This window comes from Cynocephalus volans, chromosome 7, assembly GCF_027409185.1.
Source record: "Cynocephalus volans isolate mCynVol1 chromosome 7, mCynVol1.pri, whole genome shotgun sequence".
NCBI classification, from domain to species: domain Eukaryota; kingdom Metazoa; phylum Chordata; class Mammalia; order Dermoptera; family Cynocephalidae; genus Cynocephalus; species Cynocephalus volans.
This window is the reverse complement of record NC_084466.1, coordinates 119,679,669-119,694,571: the sequence shown is the minus strand read 5'-3', so window position 1 is coordinate 119,694,571 and position 14,903 is coordinate 119,679,669. Positions and strand designations below refer to the sequence as shown.

The 14,903-nt window shown below is 39.4% G+C and overlaps 1 protein-coding gene across 1 annotated transcript; it reads right to left on the bottom strand.

The window, feature by feature from the left end:
* Nucleotides 1-746: 746 nt before the first annotated feature.
* Nucleotides 747-2,072, bottom strand: LOC134381744 (interferon-induced protein with tetratricopeptide repeats 1-like). The gene has a single exon (XM_063101586.1). The coding sequence runs from the start codon at nucleotides 1,992-1,994 to the stop codon at nucleotides 747-749; it is 1,248 nt and encodes a 415-aa protein (XP_062957656.1). The 5' UTR covers nucleotides 1,995-2,072.
* Nucleotides 2,073-14,903: the final 12,831 nt, after the last annotated feature.

Here is a 14,903-nt window from a genome sequence, read left to right as displayed (position 1 = left end):
CTGTGCTGGCTCTATTGACATCTCATCAGCACAGGATATTGTTTAAATCCATGTGTTCTTCCCCAAAGCCACCAAATCTCAAGATTACCTAAATAAAGAGAATGCCAATCCCATTCCCTATGTATACTCTACAGATAGAGGTAGGTAGTAAGATTCCTTAAGGATAATAAGAGCACAGGAATGAAGGGTGGAACCAGCCAGGGTAAGAAAGAAAAGGGAACTAGGCCCAGGCAGGCCTGCTGTGGAAGCCCACATCTGCCTGCAGGGAAGAGAGACTGTTAGGCAACCATCTGGGGATGAGCAAAGCCAGGCCATTAGAAACAACCTCCTAGACATGTGGGTGACAGGACCACCTGATGGTGGGAACTCCCTCACACACGTACACCACCTCACCTATTTTAGAGCTGTGTGCTCTGAGTACAAGATGGTAAAGCTCCATAACAGAACAACAATCCTTATTCTGTCTATGGGGCCAAGGGGACATTTTCCCTTGAGTTTTCCTTCCCTCCTTCCCATCTTGGACAAAGCGAGAGCTACTAAGACATTCTCCTTTCACTTGCCTTTGTGCACAAAAGATAGTGTTGCTCAGTGGCCACCTGGTGGTAGACTGCCTGGGGTCAGGACTGGGCTTTGCTGTTTATGTGATGTGTGATCCTGGGCTAGTTGGTTCATATGTCTAAGCTACCTGTAAAATCGGGATAGGAATAAGAGATGGAACAGGACATTGCAAGGAAAGCATGTCTCATTTAAGAGCATTCAGTAGTTGTGAGTGTTGCTTTCACAGTGTGGGACAAGTCCCTCCGCGTGGGCAGTCTGTGCTGACCATGAGTGAGAATTTTTTGTCTAGCATTTGACTGTGGTTCTATGTATAGTGCTTTTAAATAGTAGGTAATTGCCTCATTGTCAGATTGCTTGTGACATTGCAGAAAGTAGCCATAACGATAATGGACCTCCTGCAATAGGCTCTTATTACCATCATGCAGGGTGAGTGCTTTCCTGTACGTGTCCTCAACCTTTTGCTGTTCACCTTGCTCTGTATACATGTTGGCTAAATCCATATACGCTATTGTAAATGTGGGCTTTTTCTGTATAGCAAGTTCAAAATGAAATATGGCTAATCTCATCATTCTGTCTGCATTTTCTTCATCCTCTCTGCTACGTGGCAACTGTGTAGCTTCCTTTATTTCGATCATTTGTTGTCTGTAGCAACACCCTATCTGGTGATGTAGGAAGACGGAGTCGGGTGTTGCCTGCAAGGCTGTTTTTAAGAGCTGAAGAGCTTTATCCAGAGAGCCTTTTTTTCGGTAAAACTTGGCTGCATATCGAAAGACATAAGTCTGTGAGGACTTGTTGGTCAGAGCTTCCTCAATGTACTTTTCTCTTTCAGCTTCTTGTCCTACTTCCTGTAGCTTCAGTGCAAGGAGAACCTTAATATATGCATCTTCTGGACTTAGCCTGATCGCCTGCCTTAGGGGGTTCAAAGAAAACTCCTCCGTGCCTTTTATTGCTGCATTAAAGCCATCCAGGCGATAGGTGGCAATTGCATACCCGGTGCTGAATTCAGCGTTTTCAGGGTCTACTTCCAGAGCTTTTTCAAAGCAGGCCTTGGCCCGTTCATAATTCTGTCCTCCACACTTCAGCAAGGCCCATCCTTCCTCACAGTCCATCTCAGGACACTCCATTCTATAGCGGAAGGGACTTGCCAACCTCTCGCAAGTGCTCTCCACCTTATCCAGGTAAGTCTGGGCTCCTGCCAGTCTTCCCAGGTGGTAGCACACCCAGGCATAGTTGCCCCAGGTCACCAGACTTCTCATGTCCGATTGGTTGGCATGATCTCGCTGGATTAAGTCTTCGGCTTCTTTCAAGCTCTCCAAGGCTTTCTCATTCTGGCCTTTCAGGTGCTTCACATAGGCCAGCATGTTGTGTATTCCCACATTGTACTTGGTGTCTAGGAACTCAATCTCTTCCAAGACCCTGTTTTCTAAATCAGGCATTGCACCGTCTTCAATTAGCAGCCCCCAGGTTAAGTGACATCTCAATTCCTTCAGCCTGTCTTCGACCTGATGATCATCAGCGTTCTTACTGTAAACGTAAAAGCAGTTTTTATTTGTTAGATGAAGAACAGCCAAAAGAAAAACCCAGATAAAACCCCTTGTACTTTCGTTTTTATTCTTGAAGGAACACACTTCCTTTTATTTTCTTTACATTACCTGGATTTTTAAGATACGCATGGACTGTGATTGCAGTTTGCTTGGCCCCATTCTCTGACTCTGGCACTTTCTAGCCAAATCACCATGCTGTGCTTCAGAGTCCCATTTATAAAATGGAGATGACAATAGTACTTATCACACTGGGCTTGGAGAGGATTAATAAGCCCATATATATAAAGCCGTTAGAGCATGTTGTGTGCTACATAAGAGTTTTCTATTTTACTATAAATATAAATAGGCTGAGATCAGTTAAAAATGCAGAGCCTTCGGAAGCACTGTTGACTTGAAGACCCTCGTCAGCATATATGCAATAAATTAAGACCACCTAAGAAAGATAATATTTGAACAAAGTTTTTTTTTCTCACTTGTTATTTGGAAATAATTATAGATTCACAGAAATTTGCAAAGACAATGCAGAGATCCAGTGTATCCTTCATCCATTTTCCCCCTATGATTATATTTTACATAGCTATAGTACAATATCAAAATTAGGAAATTGACATTGGTACAACAATGTGTATATAATTCTATGTAATTTGTTCACATGAGTATACCTATGGAACCATCACCTCCATCGATATAGAGAACTACTCTACCACCACATCTTCCTCATGCTATTCCTTTATAATTATACCTGTCACCTCCTCACTGGCACCCCGCAAACATTCCTAGTCCTTGGAAAACTCTATTTCGTTTTCCATCTCTGTAATTTTGTCATTTCAAGAATGTCATATAAATGGAGAATGTCAAACAAAAGGAGAATTCAATACATGAAAATCAACTAATGTAATATACCACGTGAACAGAATGAAGGGAGAAAAATCTCACGATTATTTCAATTGATACAGAAAATATATCTGACCAAATTCAATACTTTAATTATAAAACAATCAACAGACTAGCAATAGAACAAAACTACCTCTACACAATGCATGTCATATATAAAAAACACACATATGAAAGTACAGCTAGCATCACACTCATTGTGAAAGACTGAAACTTTTCTTCAAAGATTAAGAACAAGGTAAGTATGCCCACTCTCACCACTGGAAGTCCTAGTCAGAACAATTAGATAAGAAAGAGAAATAGAAGATGTCCACACTGAAAGGAGTAAGTTAAATGATCTCCATTCACAAATGACATGATCTTATTATGTGCAGAAAAACCTAAAGATTCCACACAAAAACTGTTAGAATTTTGATAAGTAAGTTCAGCAAAGTTGCATGACTCAAAATTAACATGTAACAATTAGTTGTGTTTCTGTACACTAATGAAAACAATCCAAAAAGGAAACTAAGAAAACAATACCATTTACAATAGCATCAAAAAGAATAAAATATTTAGGAATAAATCTAACCAAAGAGGCAAAAGACTTGTACATGAAATAGTACAAAACATTGCTGAAAGAAATTAAAGAAGACACAAATAAATGGAAAGACATCCTGTGTCCATGGTTTGGAAGACTTAATATTGTTAAGATGTCAGTACTACCCAAGGTGATCTATAGATTTAATCCAATCCTTATCAAAATTCTTTTGTGCAGAAATAAAAAAATTCATCCTAAAATTCACATAGAATCTAAGGATTCCCAAATAGCTGAAACATCTTGGAAAAGAAGAACAAAGTTGGATGTCTCACATGTCTTTATTCCAAAACTTCGACGAAGCTACAGTAATGACAACACTGTGGTACTGGCACAAAGACAGACACAGAGACCAATGCAATAGAATAGAAGAGCCCAGAAATAAACCATCACACATATGGTTGTATCAGTCAGCTCAGGCTGCCATAAAATACCGTAGACTTAAGCAACAGAAATTAATTTTCTCACAGTTCTGGAAGATAGAGGTCCCAGATCAAGGAGATGGCCAATTTGATTCCTGGTGAGGACCCTCTCCCTGGCTTGCAGGTGGCCACCTTCTTGCAGCATCCTCACATGGCCTTTCCTTGTCCTTTTGTGGCTGGCTTATTTCACCTAGCATAATGTCTTCAAGGTTTATCCATGTTGTGGCATGTGTCAGAATGTCCTTTCTTTTTAAGGCTGAATAATATGCATACGTACACAGACAAACACATATAATATCTTATACATCTATAGTATAATATCAAAATTGGGAAATGTATATTACATTTTCATTTTGTTTATTTATGCATTGATGGACACTTAAGTTGCTTCTATCTTTTGGCTATTGTGAATAATGTTCATATGAACTTACGCATATGTAAGTCTCTGTTTGAGACATGGAAAGATATCTGGTGTCTTTTTTTTTTTTTTTTTAAATTTTATTTTGTCGATATACATTGTGGCTGATTATTGCTCCCCATCACCAAAACCTCCCTCCCTTCCCCCCTCTCCCCCCCAACAATGTCCTTTCTGTTTGCTTTTCATATCAACTTCAAATAATTGTAGTTCTTATATCTTCTTCACCCCCCCCCGGTTTGTGTGTGTGTGTGTGTGTGTGTGTGTGTGTGTGTGTGTGTGTGTGAATTTATATATTAATTTTTAGCTCCCACCAATAAGTGAGAACATGTGGTATTTCTCTTTCTGTGCCTGACTTGTTTCACTTAATATAATTCTCTCAAGGTCCATCCATGTTGTTGCAAATGGCAGTATTTCATTCGTTTTTATAGCTGAGTAGTATTCCATTGTGTAGATGTACCACATTTTCCGTATCCACTCATCCGATGATGGGCATTTGGGCTGGTTCCAACTCTTGGCTATTGTAAAGAGTGCTGCGATAAACATTGGGGAACAGGTATACCTTCGACTTGATGATTTCCATTCCTCTGGGTATATTCCCAACAGTGGGATAGCTGGGTCGTATGGTAGATCTATCTGCAATTGTTTGAGGAACCTCCATACCATTTTCCATAGAGGCTGCACCATTTTGCAGTCCCACCAACAATGTATGAGAGTTCCTTTTTCTCCGCAGCCTCGCCAGCATTTATCGTTCAGATTCTTTTGGATTTTAGCCATCCTAACTGGGGTTAGATGGTATCTCAATGTGGTTTTGATTTCCATTTCCCAGATGCTGAGTGATGTTGAGCACTTTTTCATATGTCTGTTAGCCATTTGTATATCTTCCTTAGAGAAATGCCTACTTAGCTCTTTTGCCCATTTTTTAATTGGGTTGCTTGTTTTCTTCTTGTACAGTTGTTTGAGTTCCTTATATATTCTGGATATTAATCCTTTGTCAGATATATATTTTGCAAATATTTTCTCCCACTCTGTTGGTTGTCTTTTAACTCTTTTAATTGTTTCTTTTGCTGTGCAGAAGCTTTTTAGTTTGGTATAATCCCATTTGTTTCTTTTTCCTTTGGTTGTCCGTGCTTTTGGGGTCGTATTCATGAAGTCTGTGCCCAGTCCTATTTCCTGAAGTGTTTCTCCTATGTTTTCCTTAAGAAGTTTTATTGTTTCAGGGTGTATATTTAAATCCTTAATCCATTTTGAGTTGATTTTAGTATATGGCGAGAGGTATGGATCTAGTTTCATTCTCCTGCATATAGATATCCAGTTATCCCAGCAGTCTGGTGTCTCTTTTTATTCTAACAAGGACACCAGCCCAATGTGCTTCACTTCTTAAGGCTCGACCCATTAAGGTTCCACCCTTATGACTTCACTTGGCCTTTATTACATTCTTTTAGGCTCTCTCTCCAAATACAATCTCCAAATACAATGTTGGGAGTTAAGGCTTCAACATCTGAATTTGGGGTCAGGGAGACAAAATTTAGTTTAAAACAATGGTGAATGATTTTTGACAAGAGTGCCAAGACTATTTAATGGAGAAAGAGCAGTCTTTTAAACAAATGGTGTGAGGAACCTGGATATCCAGATGCACAAAGATGAAGTTAAACCATTACCTTACACTGCACACAATCATTAACACAAAATGGATCAAAGGCCTAAATGTAAGACCGAAAACTATAAATTTTTAGAAGAAAACATAAGAGAAAATGTTTATGACATTGGTTTTGGCAATGTTTTCTTGCATATCATACCCAAATCACAGGCAACAACTGTAAAAATAGACAAGTTGGACCTCAACAAAATTAAAAACTTTTGTGCGTCATAGGAGATTATCAGCAGAATGATAAGACAACTCACAGAATGAGAGAAAATATTTGCAAATCATGTATCTGATAAGGGATTAATATCTAGAATATATAAAGAATTCCTACAACTCAGCAACAAAAAACCAAACATCTGATCTAAAAATGGGCCAAGCACTTGAATAGATACACAAATGGCCACTAAGCACATCAAAAGATGCTTAACATCACTAATCATTAGGGAAACACAATCCTAGACTACAATGTTATGCCACTTCATGCCCATTAGGATGGCTATTAAAAAAAGTGACAGAAACTAAGTATTGGCGAGGATGTGGAGAAATTGGAATCCTTGTGCACTGTGGGTGTGAATGTAAAATGGGACAGCTGCTGTAGAAAATGCTATGAATCCTCAACAATTAACCTTAGAATTACCACATGATATAGCAATTCTACTTTAGGAAACCAGTATGTACCCAAAAGAAGTGAAAGCAGGAACTCAAACAGACACTTATATATCCATGTTCATATCAGCATTATTCACAAGAGCCAAAAGATGGAAGCAACCCAAAGGTTCATCAACGGATGAATGGATAAACAAAATATGGTATATACATACAATCGAATATTATTCAGCCTTAAAAATAAAGGATATTTTGACACATGCTACAACATGGACAAAGTTCAAAGACATTATGCTAAGGGAAATAAGCCAGTGACAAAAGGACTGATACTGTATGATTCCCTTGAGAAGAGGTACCTAGAGTAGTCAAAGTCATAGAGACAGAAAGTGGAATGGTGATTATTAGGGGCTGTCGGGGAGATGGGAATCAGGTGTTAGTGTTCAGTGGGTACAGTTTCTATTTGAGAAAATGAAAAAGTTGTGGAGGTATATGGTGATGATCGTTACACGATAAAGTGAGTGTTCTGAATGTCATAGAACTGCACACATAAAAATGGTTAATATGATAAATTTATATTATGCATATTTTACCTTAATAAAACATTTTAAAGCTTATTTATGTGAAGGGTGCTGTAAAAAAGGTGAATAGAAAAATAAAAAGAATGTGGGAATATGTGTAATAGAGATGGAGAAGGTTCTGATTCTGTAACTTTTGCAGATCAGTAATAGTTCAAAAGAACAACAGAAATCTATATGAATAGGTAATTTGTGGAAGAGCAAATAGAAATAGCCAGTAAATATGAAAAAAGATGCTCTAAGTCCCTAGCCAGTAGGGAAATGCAAATTAAAGAAACAGTGGTTTAGTTTTGCCAAACAGATTGGCAAATGTTTAAACGGATGAGGATACAAATTCTGCAACCATGAATCGTTATGGCTTTTATGAAGATCAATCTGATAATAGTCATTAAAATACACGTTTTATTCAACAAAGTAATTCCACTTCTTAGAATCTATGAGGGATCTTCAAAAATTTCATAGAAAAATTTGTGTTATCTTTTAATTTTATTTTTCCAAAAGCTTTTTGAAGTACGTTTGTATTTCCCAGATTAAAAACACCAGTACTTAAGGATATAAGTTCAAGAATGTTCATTACAACATTGTTTTCATTAGCAACAAAATGGAAATATCAATAGGGAATAGTTAAATAAATTTTGGTATATCAGCACCACAGAATACTATGCAGCTAGGGGACTGCATTAATTAGATCCAAACCAGTAAGAGTTTGAAGGACTTTCATAATATATACTTAATTGAGAAAAGAGAGCTGCAGAGACACATCCAAAACATTATTTTTTATTGCGGAAAGACCCGAGCCCTTAGGTCTATGTTTGTTTGTGATATACAAGTATTGAGAAATGTATGTAAGCACCTTATAGGTCAACAACAAAAAGACAAGCAACCCAGTTAAAAAAATGAGCAAACAACTTGAGTATACCTTTCTCCAAAGAAAAAGAGTCAGGGAGGACCAACAAACACATAAAAATAAATTCAACATCATTAGTGGTCAGAAAAATGCAAATCAAACCATGATGAGGTACCATTTCTCTCCCACTAAGTCGGCTATAGCAACAATTAAAAAAAGGAAAAGAACAAGTGAACAAGTGTCAGCAAGGGTATGGAGAAATTGGAATCCTAATACATTGCTGGTGGGAATGTAAAACGGTGCAACTGCTGTGGAAAACAGTTTGGAGGTCCCTTTGCAAGTTAAATGGAAAAGTACCATATGACCCACTGCTTGGTATATATTTCTGGGTGTACTGCACAGCTGGGTATATACTCAAAATAATTTAAAACAGCTGTTTAAACAAAAACTTGTACACAGATGTTCATTGTTGCACTATTCACAATAGCCAAACGGTGGAAACAACTCCAATTTTCATCAACTGATGAAGGACAAACAACATGTCGTATATTCATAAGATAGCATATTCTTCAGCCATGAAACGTATGGAGTTCTGATACATGCTACAACATGGATTAATCTTGACAGCATTATGCTAAATGAAAGAAACCAGACCCAAAAGGCCACTGTCATAGTTCTCTCTCTCTCTCTCTCTCTCTGTTTTGTTTTTGTTTTTCTTCATTTGGTCTAAAGATCACTGTCATGAAAGTGCCTACAAACTCTAGCCCTGCTCTCGTGGGGCTCCAGGGGAGGTGATCATGGATATTTACATTGTGCCTTCGATAGGATACTTCTTTGTCCTGGTGGATGGCTAATGCCTAAGGGTCTGTCTGACCCATTACCAGGTGTGTCTCTCTTAGGAAACTTATTTATACTGGTGAATGCCCTTGTGGCTCTTGTCTGCCCTGTGTTTAGTTTATTCCTACCAAGATAGCCACTTTCTAGGAGAGCCCTGACCTGGAAAGAAGTTAGATTTGGGTGTGTACTGGTCAGATGAGACACAGAGGAAGCAACTGAAAACACACATGAAATAACATGGGCAGTTTATGACTTATAGACCCCAAAGAGAAGAGGGCAGCATCCCTTCCAGGGCCAATGGAAAAGAGAAAGCTGTTGGGGAAGCACATGCTGATGGAGTTTGGATGTGTTGTCCCCTCCAAAACTCATGTGGAAATTTGATCCCCCATGTGGCAGTGCTGGAAACTGATGGAGTCATGGGGGCGGATCCCTCATGAATGGATTAATGCTCTCCCTGGGGGAGAGGGGATTAATGAGTGAGTTCTCCCTCTATCAGTTCCTGCGAGAGCTCGTTCCTTAAAACGACCCTGGCACCTCCTCTCTCTCTCTCTCTCTTGCTTCCTCTCGCCATGTGATCTGCTTGTTCCCGCCAGCTGCCTGCTACTTTCCGCCATGAAGAGAAGCAGCCTGAGGCCCGTGCCAGATGCAGCTGTCCCAGAATTGTTAGCCAAATAAATCTCTTTTCCTTATGAATCACGCAGTCTCAGGTGTTTCTGTTATAGCTACCCAAAGGGACTAAACGACATGCTCAATCAACAAGTGGGGAGCAAGGGAAAAAGAGGAAGCTGTGGGACCAAGCCTGTATTGGGGTCCAGGGCACTACATTAGTGGGTTTTCTGTGAAGAGTTTTAGTTGGTGGGTTTATAGCAAGTGGGTCACTGCAGCATATCTGCCCAGTCCATGCAGGGTGCGGGGGTCAGTGGGGCAAGTCACGTAGTCATATCTAGCTATCTCATAAGAAGGTGGTCAACCAGGAGATGGTGGTATCTGGATCAACTACATTGAGGAACTGGGAGGAGGGGGAAGAGAACTAGACACTGTGTCATGGTTGACTAAGCCTTGCTTCTGGTGTGACAATGTTAAAACTAGATTCAAAATAGATGCTGAGGCAACATAAAATCATTAGAATTCACTAAGCCACATACTTTATATGTCCAGTTACATGAAATCTCCAAAACAGGTAAATCCATAGAGGCAGAAAGCAGATGAATGGTTGCTGGGGCCCGGGGAGAAGAGAGAGTAGGGAGTCACTGCTTGATGGGTGTGGGGTTTCTCTTCATAGTGGTAAAAATATTCTTGAACTAGATAGTGGTGATGGTTGAACAACATTGTGAAAATCCTAAATCCCACTAAACTGCCTACTTTAAGATAGTTAAAATGGTAAATTTTATCACGATAAAAAATCATATTCCTAACCTGGATAGAATATTTTTCCTAGTGCATGTTGAAATAAACATAGAAGCTAATTAGTATGCCATCTGAAATGATCTCATAAACCCCCTCTGCCACCCTTTGAGAAACATTGGTTTAAGGTTTCATAAACTATCATTGAATTTAGACACTCTGGTTCATATCTCAGCTCTACCACTTATTGTCTGTGTGATCTTAACATTTTTCAATCTAAGACTCCTTATTGCAAAATCAGGATAATACAAGAGTCCCTGTTCCATAGGTTTCTTTTGAGAATTAAATGTAATAATTTACATACTACTTCTAGAAGCCAGGCTGGCACTTAGCAAGTATTCCGGAAGTGATAGCTACTTCTATAACATTTGTTGTTGTTGTTATTACTTTAATTATCAGTGACAACTCTCCCTGTTTCTAGAGGAGGGTTGATTACAGGCCTGTAATTGTGTAGTGTCTAGAACTTTTGCCCCTTCAAATTTTTGCCCACTGGAGCACTGAGGAAAAATTTTCAAGTCAATATTAATTAATAGTTTTTATAATTTGCTGATATTAGGGATTATTTGAAGGAAGTTTCAGAGAGAACAATATAGAAATTCCCACATTAAGCCCCTTAAGTAAGGTAAATGTGGATGTTCCCAAGCACAGAACTCCAGGCAAGACCCACGGGAAGGAGGAGGTCAAGGATCTGCTGACAGCCTGGATTCCCCAGAGAAGGGGTCGTCTGCTAACTTCAAATCCAGTCAGACTGAGAAGGCCTGACACAGGAGCCCAGCAACACAGAAAGTGAGACCAGAGGCCTACAGAGGAAGGCTGTAAGCTTCTCCTACCACAGCCCCGCAATATTTCCCCCAGGACATCTGAGAAGCCCCTGACTGTGGCTTACACGGCCCTGTGGGACCTGCCTAGTCCCCCTGGTGAGGAGTCAACAGAAAGCCCTGTCTCTACCCAGACAAGCTGTCCATTGATTCCCCGGATCAAACAGAATTGAATCCGGGGGTAAAGAATAACCAAGTTTGGGATCATTTTCTCCCTTCCTGCAAGACTCTTTTCCCATTTTCCTTCTCTTCTTTGGGCTGTAGCATGAGGTGAGCTTCCTCAAGGTGATGCTAACAAAAATAAAAATGCCTGCATTTATAAAACAGTTTATGTGTGTTTGAATGTGCACGCGCATGCACACACACACATTCAGTCCATAAGCAGATACTCATATAGAAAAGTTAGGAAATTTGACCTCACTGAGACCAAACCTGTTGCGATAGTATTTAATTAGCATTTTTTCCAAAACTTTAGACATAATGGCAGAGATGCAGAGAAATCCTTCCCTCCTAGTTGCTGTAAATTAGGCAGCAGTTCTGTAGTGTTTTGTTTAGCCAGATGGGCTCCTCTGAGATCTGGCCAGTCTGTCTCGTGGATTTTCAGATGAGCCCTCCAGAACAGGGCTATGCAAGGGAGCTAAAGAGCAAGTGATGATGTTAGCTATGGGTGTGTCTGTCCAATTAGAAGTTGGAAGCCAAAGTGGAAACTGAAATCGGAAAGTGAAACTAACTGGCAGAGTTCCTGCTCGAGGAAAAAGAAACTTAAAACCGTGATTGCTTTCCTTGTTTTGTTTTGGAAACTAGTTGAGAGGAGGCTGATGAAATTAGTTTTCTTCATGTGCTAATACCTCTTTCCTGGCCATTTAGAAACTTGGGAGCTAGGAGATGCTAGTTAGTGCAGAGTCCCCTGAACCTAGAGTAGGGAGACCTGTAAAAATGACTGTGTGAACTTGCAAATTTCATAGCCTTCTCCCCGCAGGGATTGTTCATTTAATGGTATAAAAAAATTTTTTTTTAGATGAATCTTTTCAATTTATTTCTTAGTTATATATCTTGAAAATGTATTTTTTTAAAAAATTTTATTTTGTCGATATACATTGTGGCTGATTATTGCTCCCCATCACCAAAACCTCCCTCCCTTCTCCCTCCCCCCCTCCCCCCCAACGATGTCCTTTCTGTTTGCTTGTCGTATAACAACCACAATGGTATAAAATTTTAAGTCTCCAAATGGGATTCTTAACCTAAATTTGCTGCCATTCACTGTGAGGTCGTGTCTTACTAATTATTCTATGCCTTTGCATACCCTTCTGGAGAATGGGCAATGGTAGAAAGGGGCCTGTAACCTCTTCCCTATTCATAGGAACAGAGAAAATGTATGTGGTAGCATCTTGAGTTTTCAAAATGAAACATGTTAGGCCTAATGATAAAAATTTTTTTTTTATTTTCAACAGTCTGTATTCTAGCCATCTAAGGTGTTCTCTTTCATCAGAAATGATTCTCGTAGCTGTGCAAGATTATCCTAGCTATGCTCATTCTTCTTGGTGCCATGTCAGCCTGGCTAAGCCTTCCTTAAGCTGGCTCATGCAATGTTCTATGTTTGCAGTAAGAGATTAAAAGTAAAGCTGTGCTGGGCTCCTAAGTGTAGGTTTGGTTCTTATTACTGGTGCCTGCTGAGCTTCTAATTGTCCGTAGTTTTTGCTGCAAATAGCCTCAGTCTCCTGGTACATGTGGTGATGATTCTCCAGCAGCTTACACAAAGCAAACTTACCCCCAGCCACAGTTAATTTAATCATGGGAAAGCCCCTATTGGGAGGAGGTAATCAGACTTGCTTGTCTGGAAATCTAAATCTGGGAAGTATATATATTTGTATACCATTGTTAACCATATTTTGCTGTGTGTCCCGAAAATAATTAAAATAGGGAGAAAGCTTATTCACAAACAGAGAAGAATATCAAGCATTTAGGCTGAGAGAAATAGGGAATTAGAGATAAGAGTTGAAAAGCTGTGGAGTTACCTTTTGTCCACAGCTCTACTTGCAAGGGCCAAGGGGCAAAGACCACGACTTAGGTGTCTCATGGGGTTTCCTGGTAAGTACCGAGTGGTATAAAACTAGATTACCAATGACTGTGGCGTTGAAACCAAAAGTATTTGTAGTGTTCCTGAAACCCAATGTCTGGCCAGCATTTGGAACCAGATCTGCCTCATAGCCTTAAAAGAGCATTAGCCCATTGTTGCCAATCATGGAGGTTGTAGTCTGGATTCTGGATGACTGCATAAAAATGGGAGAATTCAGAGAGGTAGGTCTAATTTCAGTTAGCTTCCTGCATAGAGAAGGAATTGACTATAAAATATAAATACCTAGTCCTGATTAAGTCATGGAGATTCTGCTCCTTACTTATGGTTTCAGCTTGACAGAAATAAACAAGTCAACCTGGTTTAGGAAAGAAGAAAAGAGGCCAAATACCAAGAAAGGCTTGTAACTTCTGATCACTTTGGCGGGAGGTAAAAGCAAGGTGCTATGGTTTGGAATAGAGCACCCTCTATTGCTCCAGCATGGACATGCACATTCTGATCACATGTCAACTCAATCTCAACTATAGTTCAAAGAATTTGAGATTAAATACTTAGCAACTACCTGGCACAGGGAAGCATGCAAAGAAGAGGCGGCTGTTTTTGGTGTTATTGTCATTACTATTTTCAGTCATCAAGTTAAAAATAATGAATACTTTAAAACAAGCTACCTACTTTGTCTTTTAAACTATGAAGCCAGAAGAAGAGCAGCTATAATAATGTGTTGGTCTTAGAAACACCTAATTGGACACACTGCAAATCCAAACAGTTTCTGCTCAACTCCCCCTGCCTAGCTCATTGTCTATCTTAGCCCTCACCTATTGAAATAAGCTTCCACAGAGATATCCTGAAGTAGACAGAATGTTCTACACAAATAAGAATTTCTGAATTAATAAGAGAAGTTTCATCATGTATTCAGATAAATGTTCAGTCTGTAAGCAAATGCTGAAATAAACAAATTAGAAAACCTCTGTTTTTTGGAAGCCAGGTGGTCTTTGAAATTCTTATGGAGGACTGACTGGTTAGCTCAGGTGGTGAGAGCACAGTGTTATAACACCGTGGTCAAGGGTTCAGACCCCTGGAACAACCAGCTGTCCAAAAAAAAAGAAAAGAAAAAAAGATTTCTATGGAATAAAACAATTGGGTTCTCAATTTTCCAATTCATTAGATAGCATGCAGAGAATCGAAGTGTTTATCTCGTCATTGCTGTGAATTTGGCAGTGGTTCTGGTTCTGTGGGGCTCTGGCCCAGGCTGAATAGTTATTTGGAATCTTGCCCAGTGTCTCTCTGGGATAAACAGACTCATGAGCAACTCAGGACAGAGCAGCATTAAGAAGAGAGAAAACAGCCAACAAAGTGTTGTGTGTGTGTATGTGTTTACAGTTCGAAAGAAAATAGGAATTGGAGAGAGTGAAACTTTTAGAAAATGAAATTTCAGCACTAGGCTATGAATCCATTCCCAGGAGTCTAACAACAGCTCTGCAATTGACTGACCAATTATGATGTCAGTTTACTTCTGTGACCTTCAGCTCCCTCAGCGATAAACAAGGGATTTGGAATAGATAATCATCACTGCACATAAAAATCATCTAGGGACATTTAAAAAATAATGCTAATTGGGCCTTATCCAAGAGCAATTAATATATCTCTAGGAATGGGCCCCTGACCTCAATAATGAAAAGAAATC

What these genes read in the sequence shown, in the direction of transcription:
- LOC134381744 (XM_063101586.1), bottom strand. Translation starts at nt 1,994, where the DNA reads ATGCCTGATTTAGAAAACAGGGTCTTGGAAGAGATTGAGTTCCTAGAC.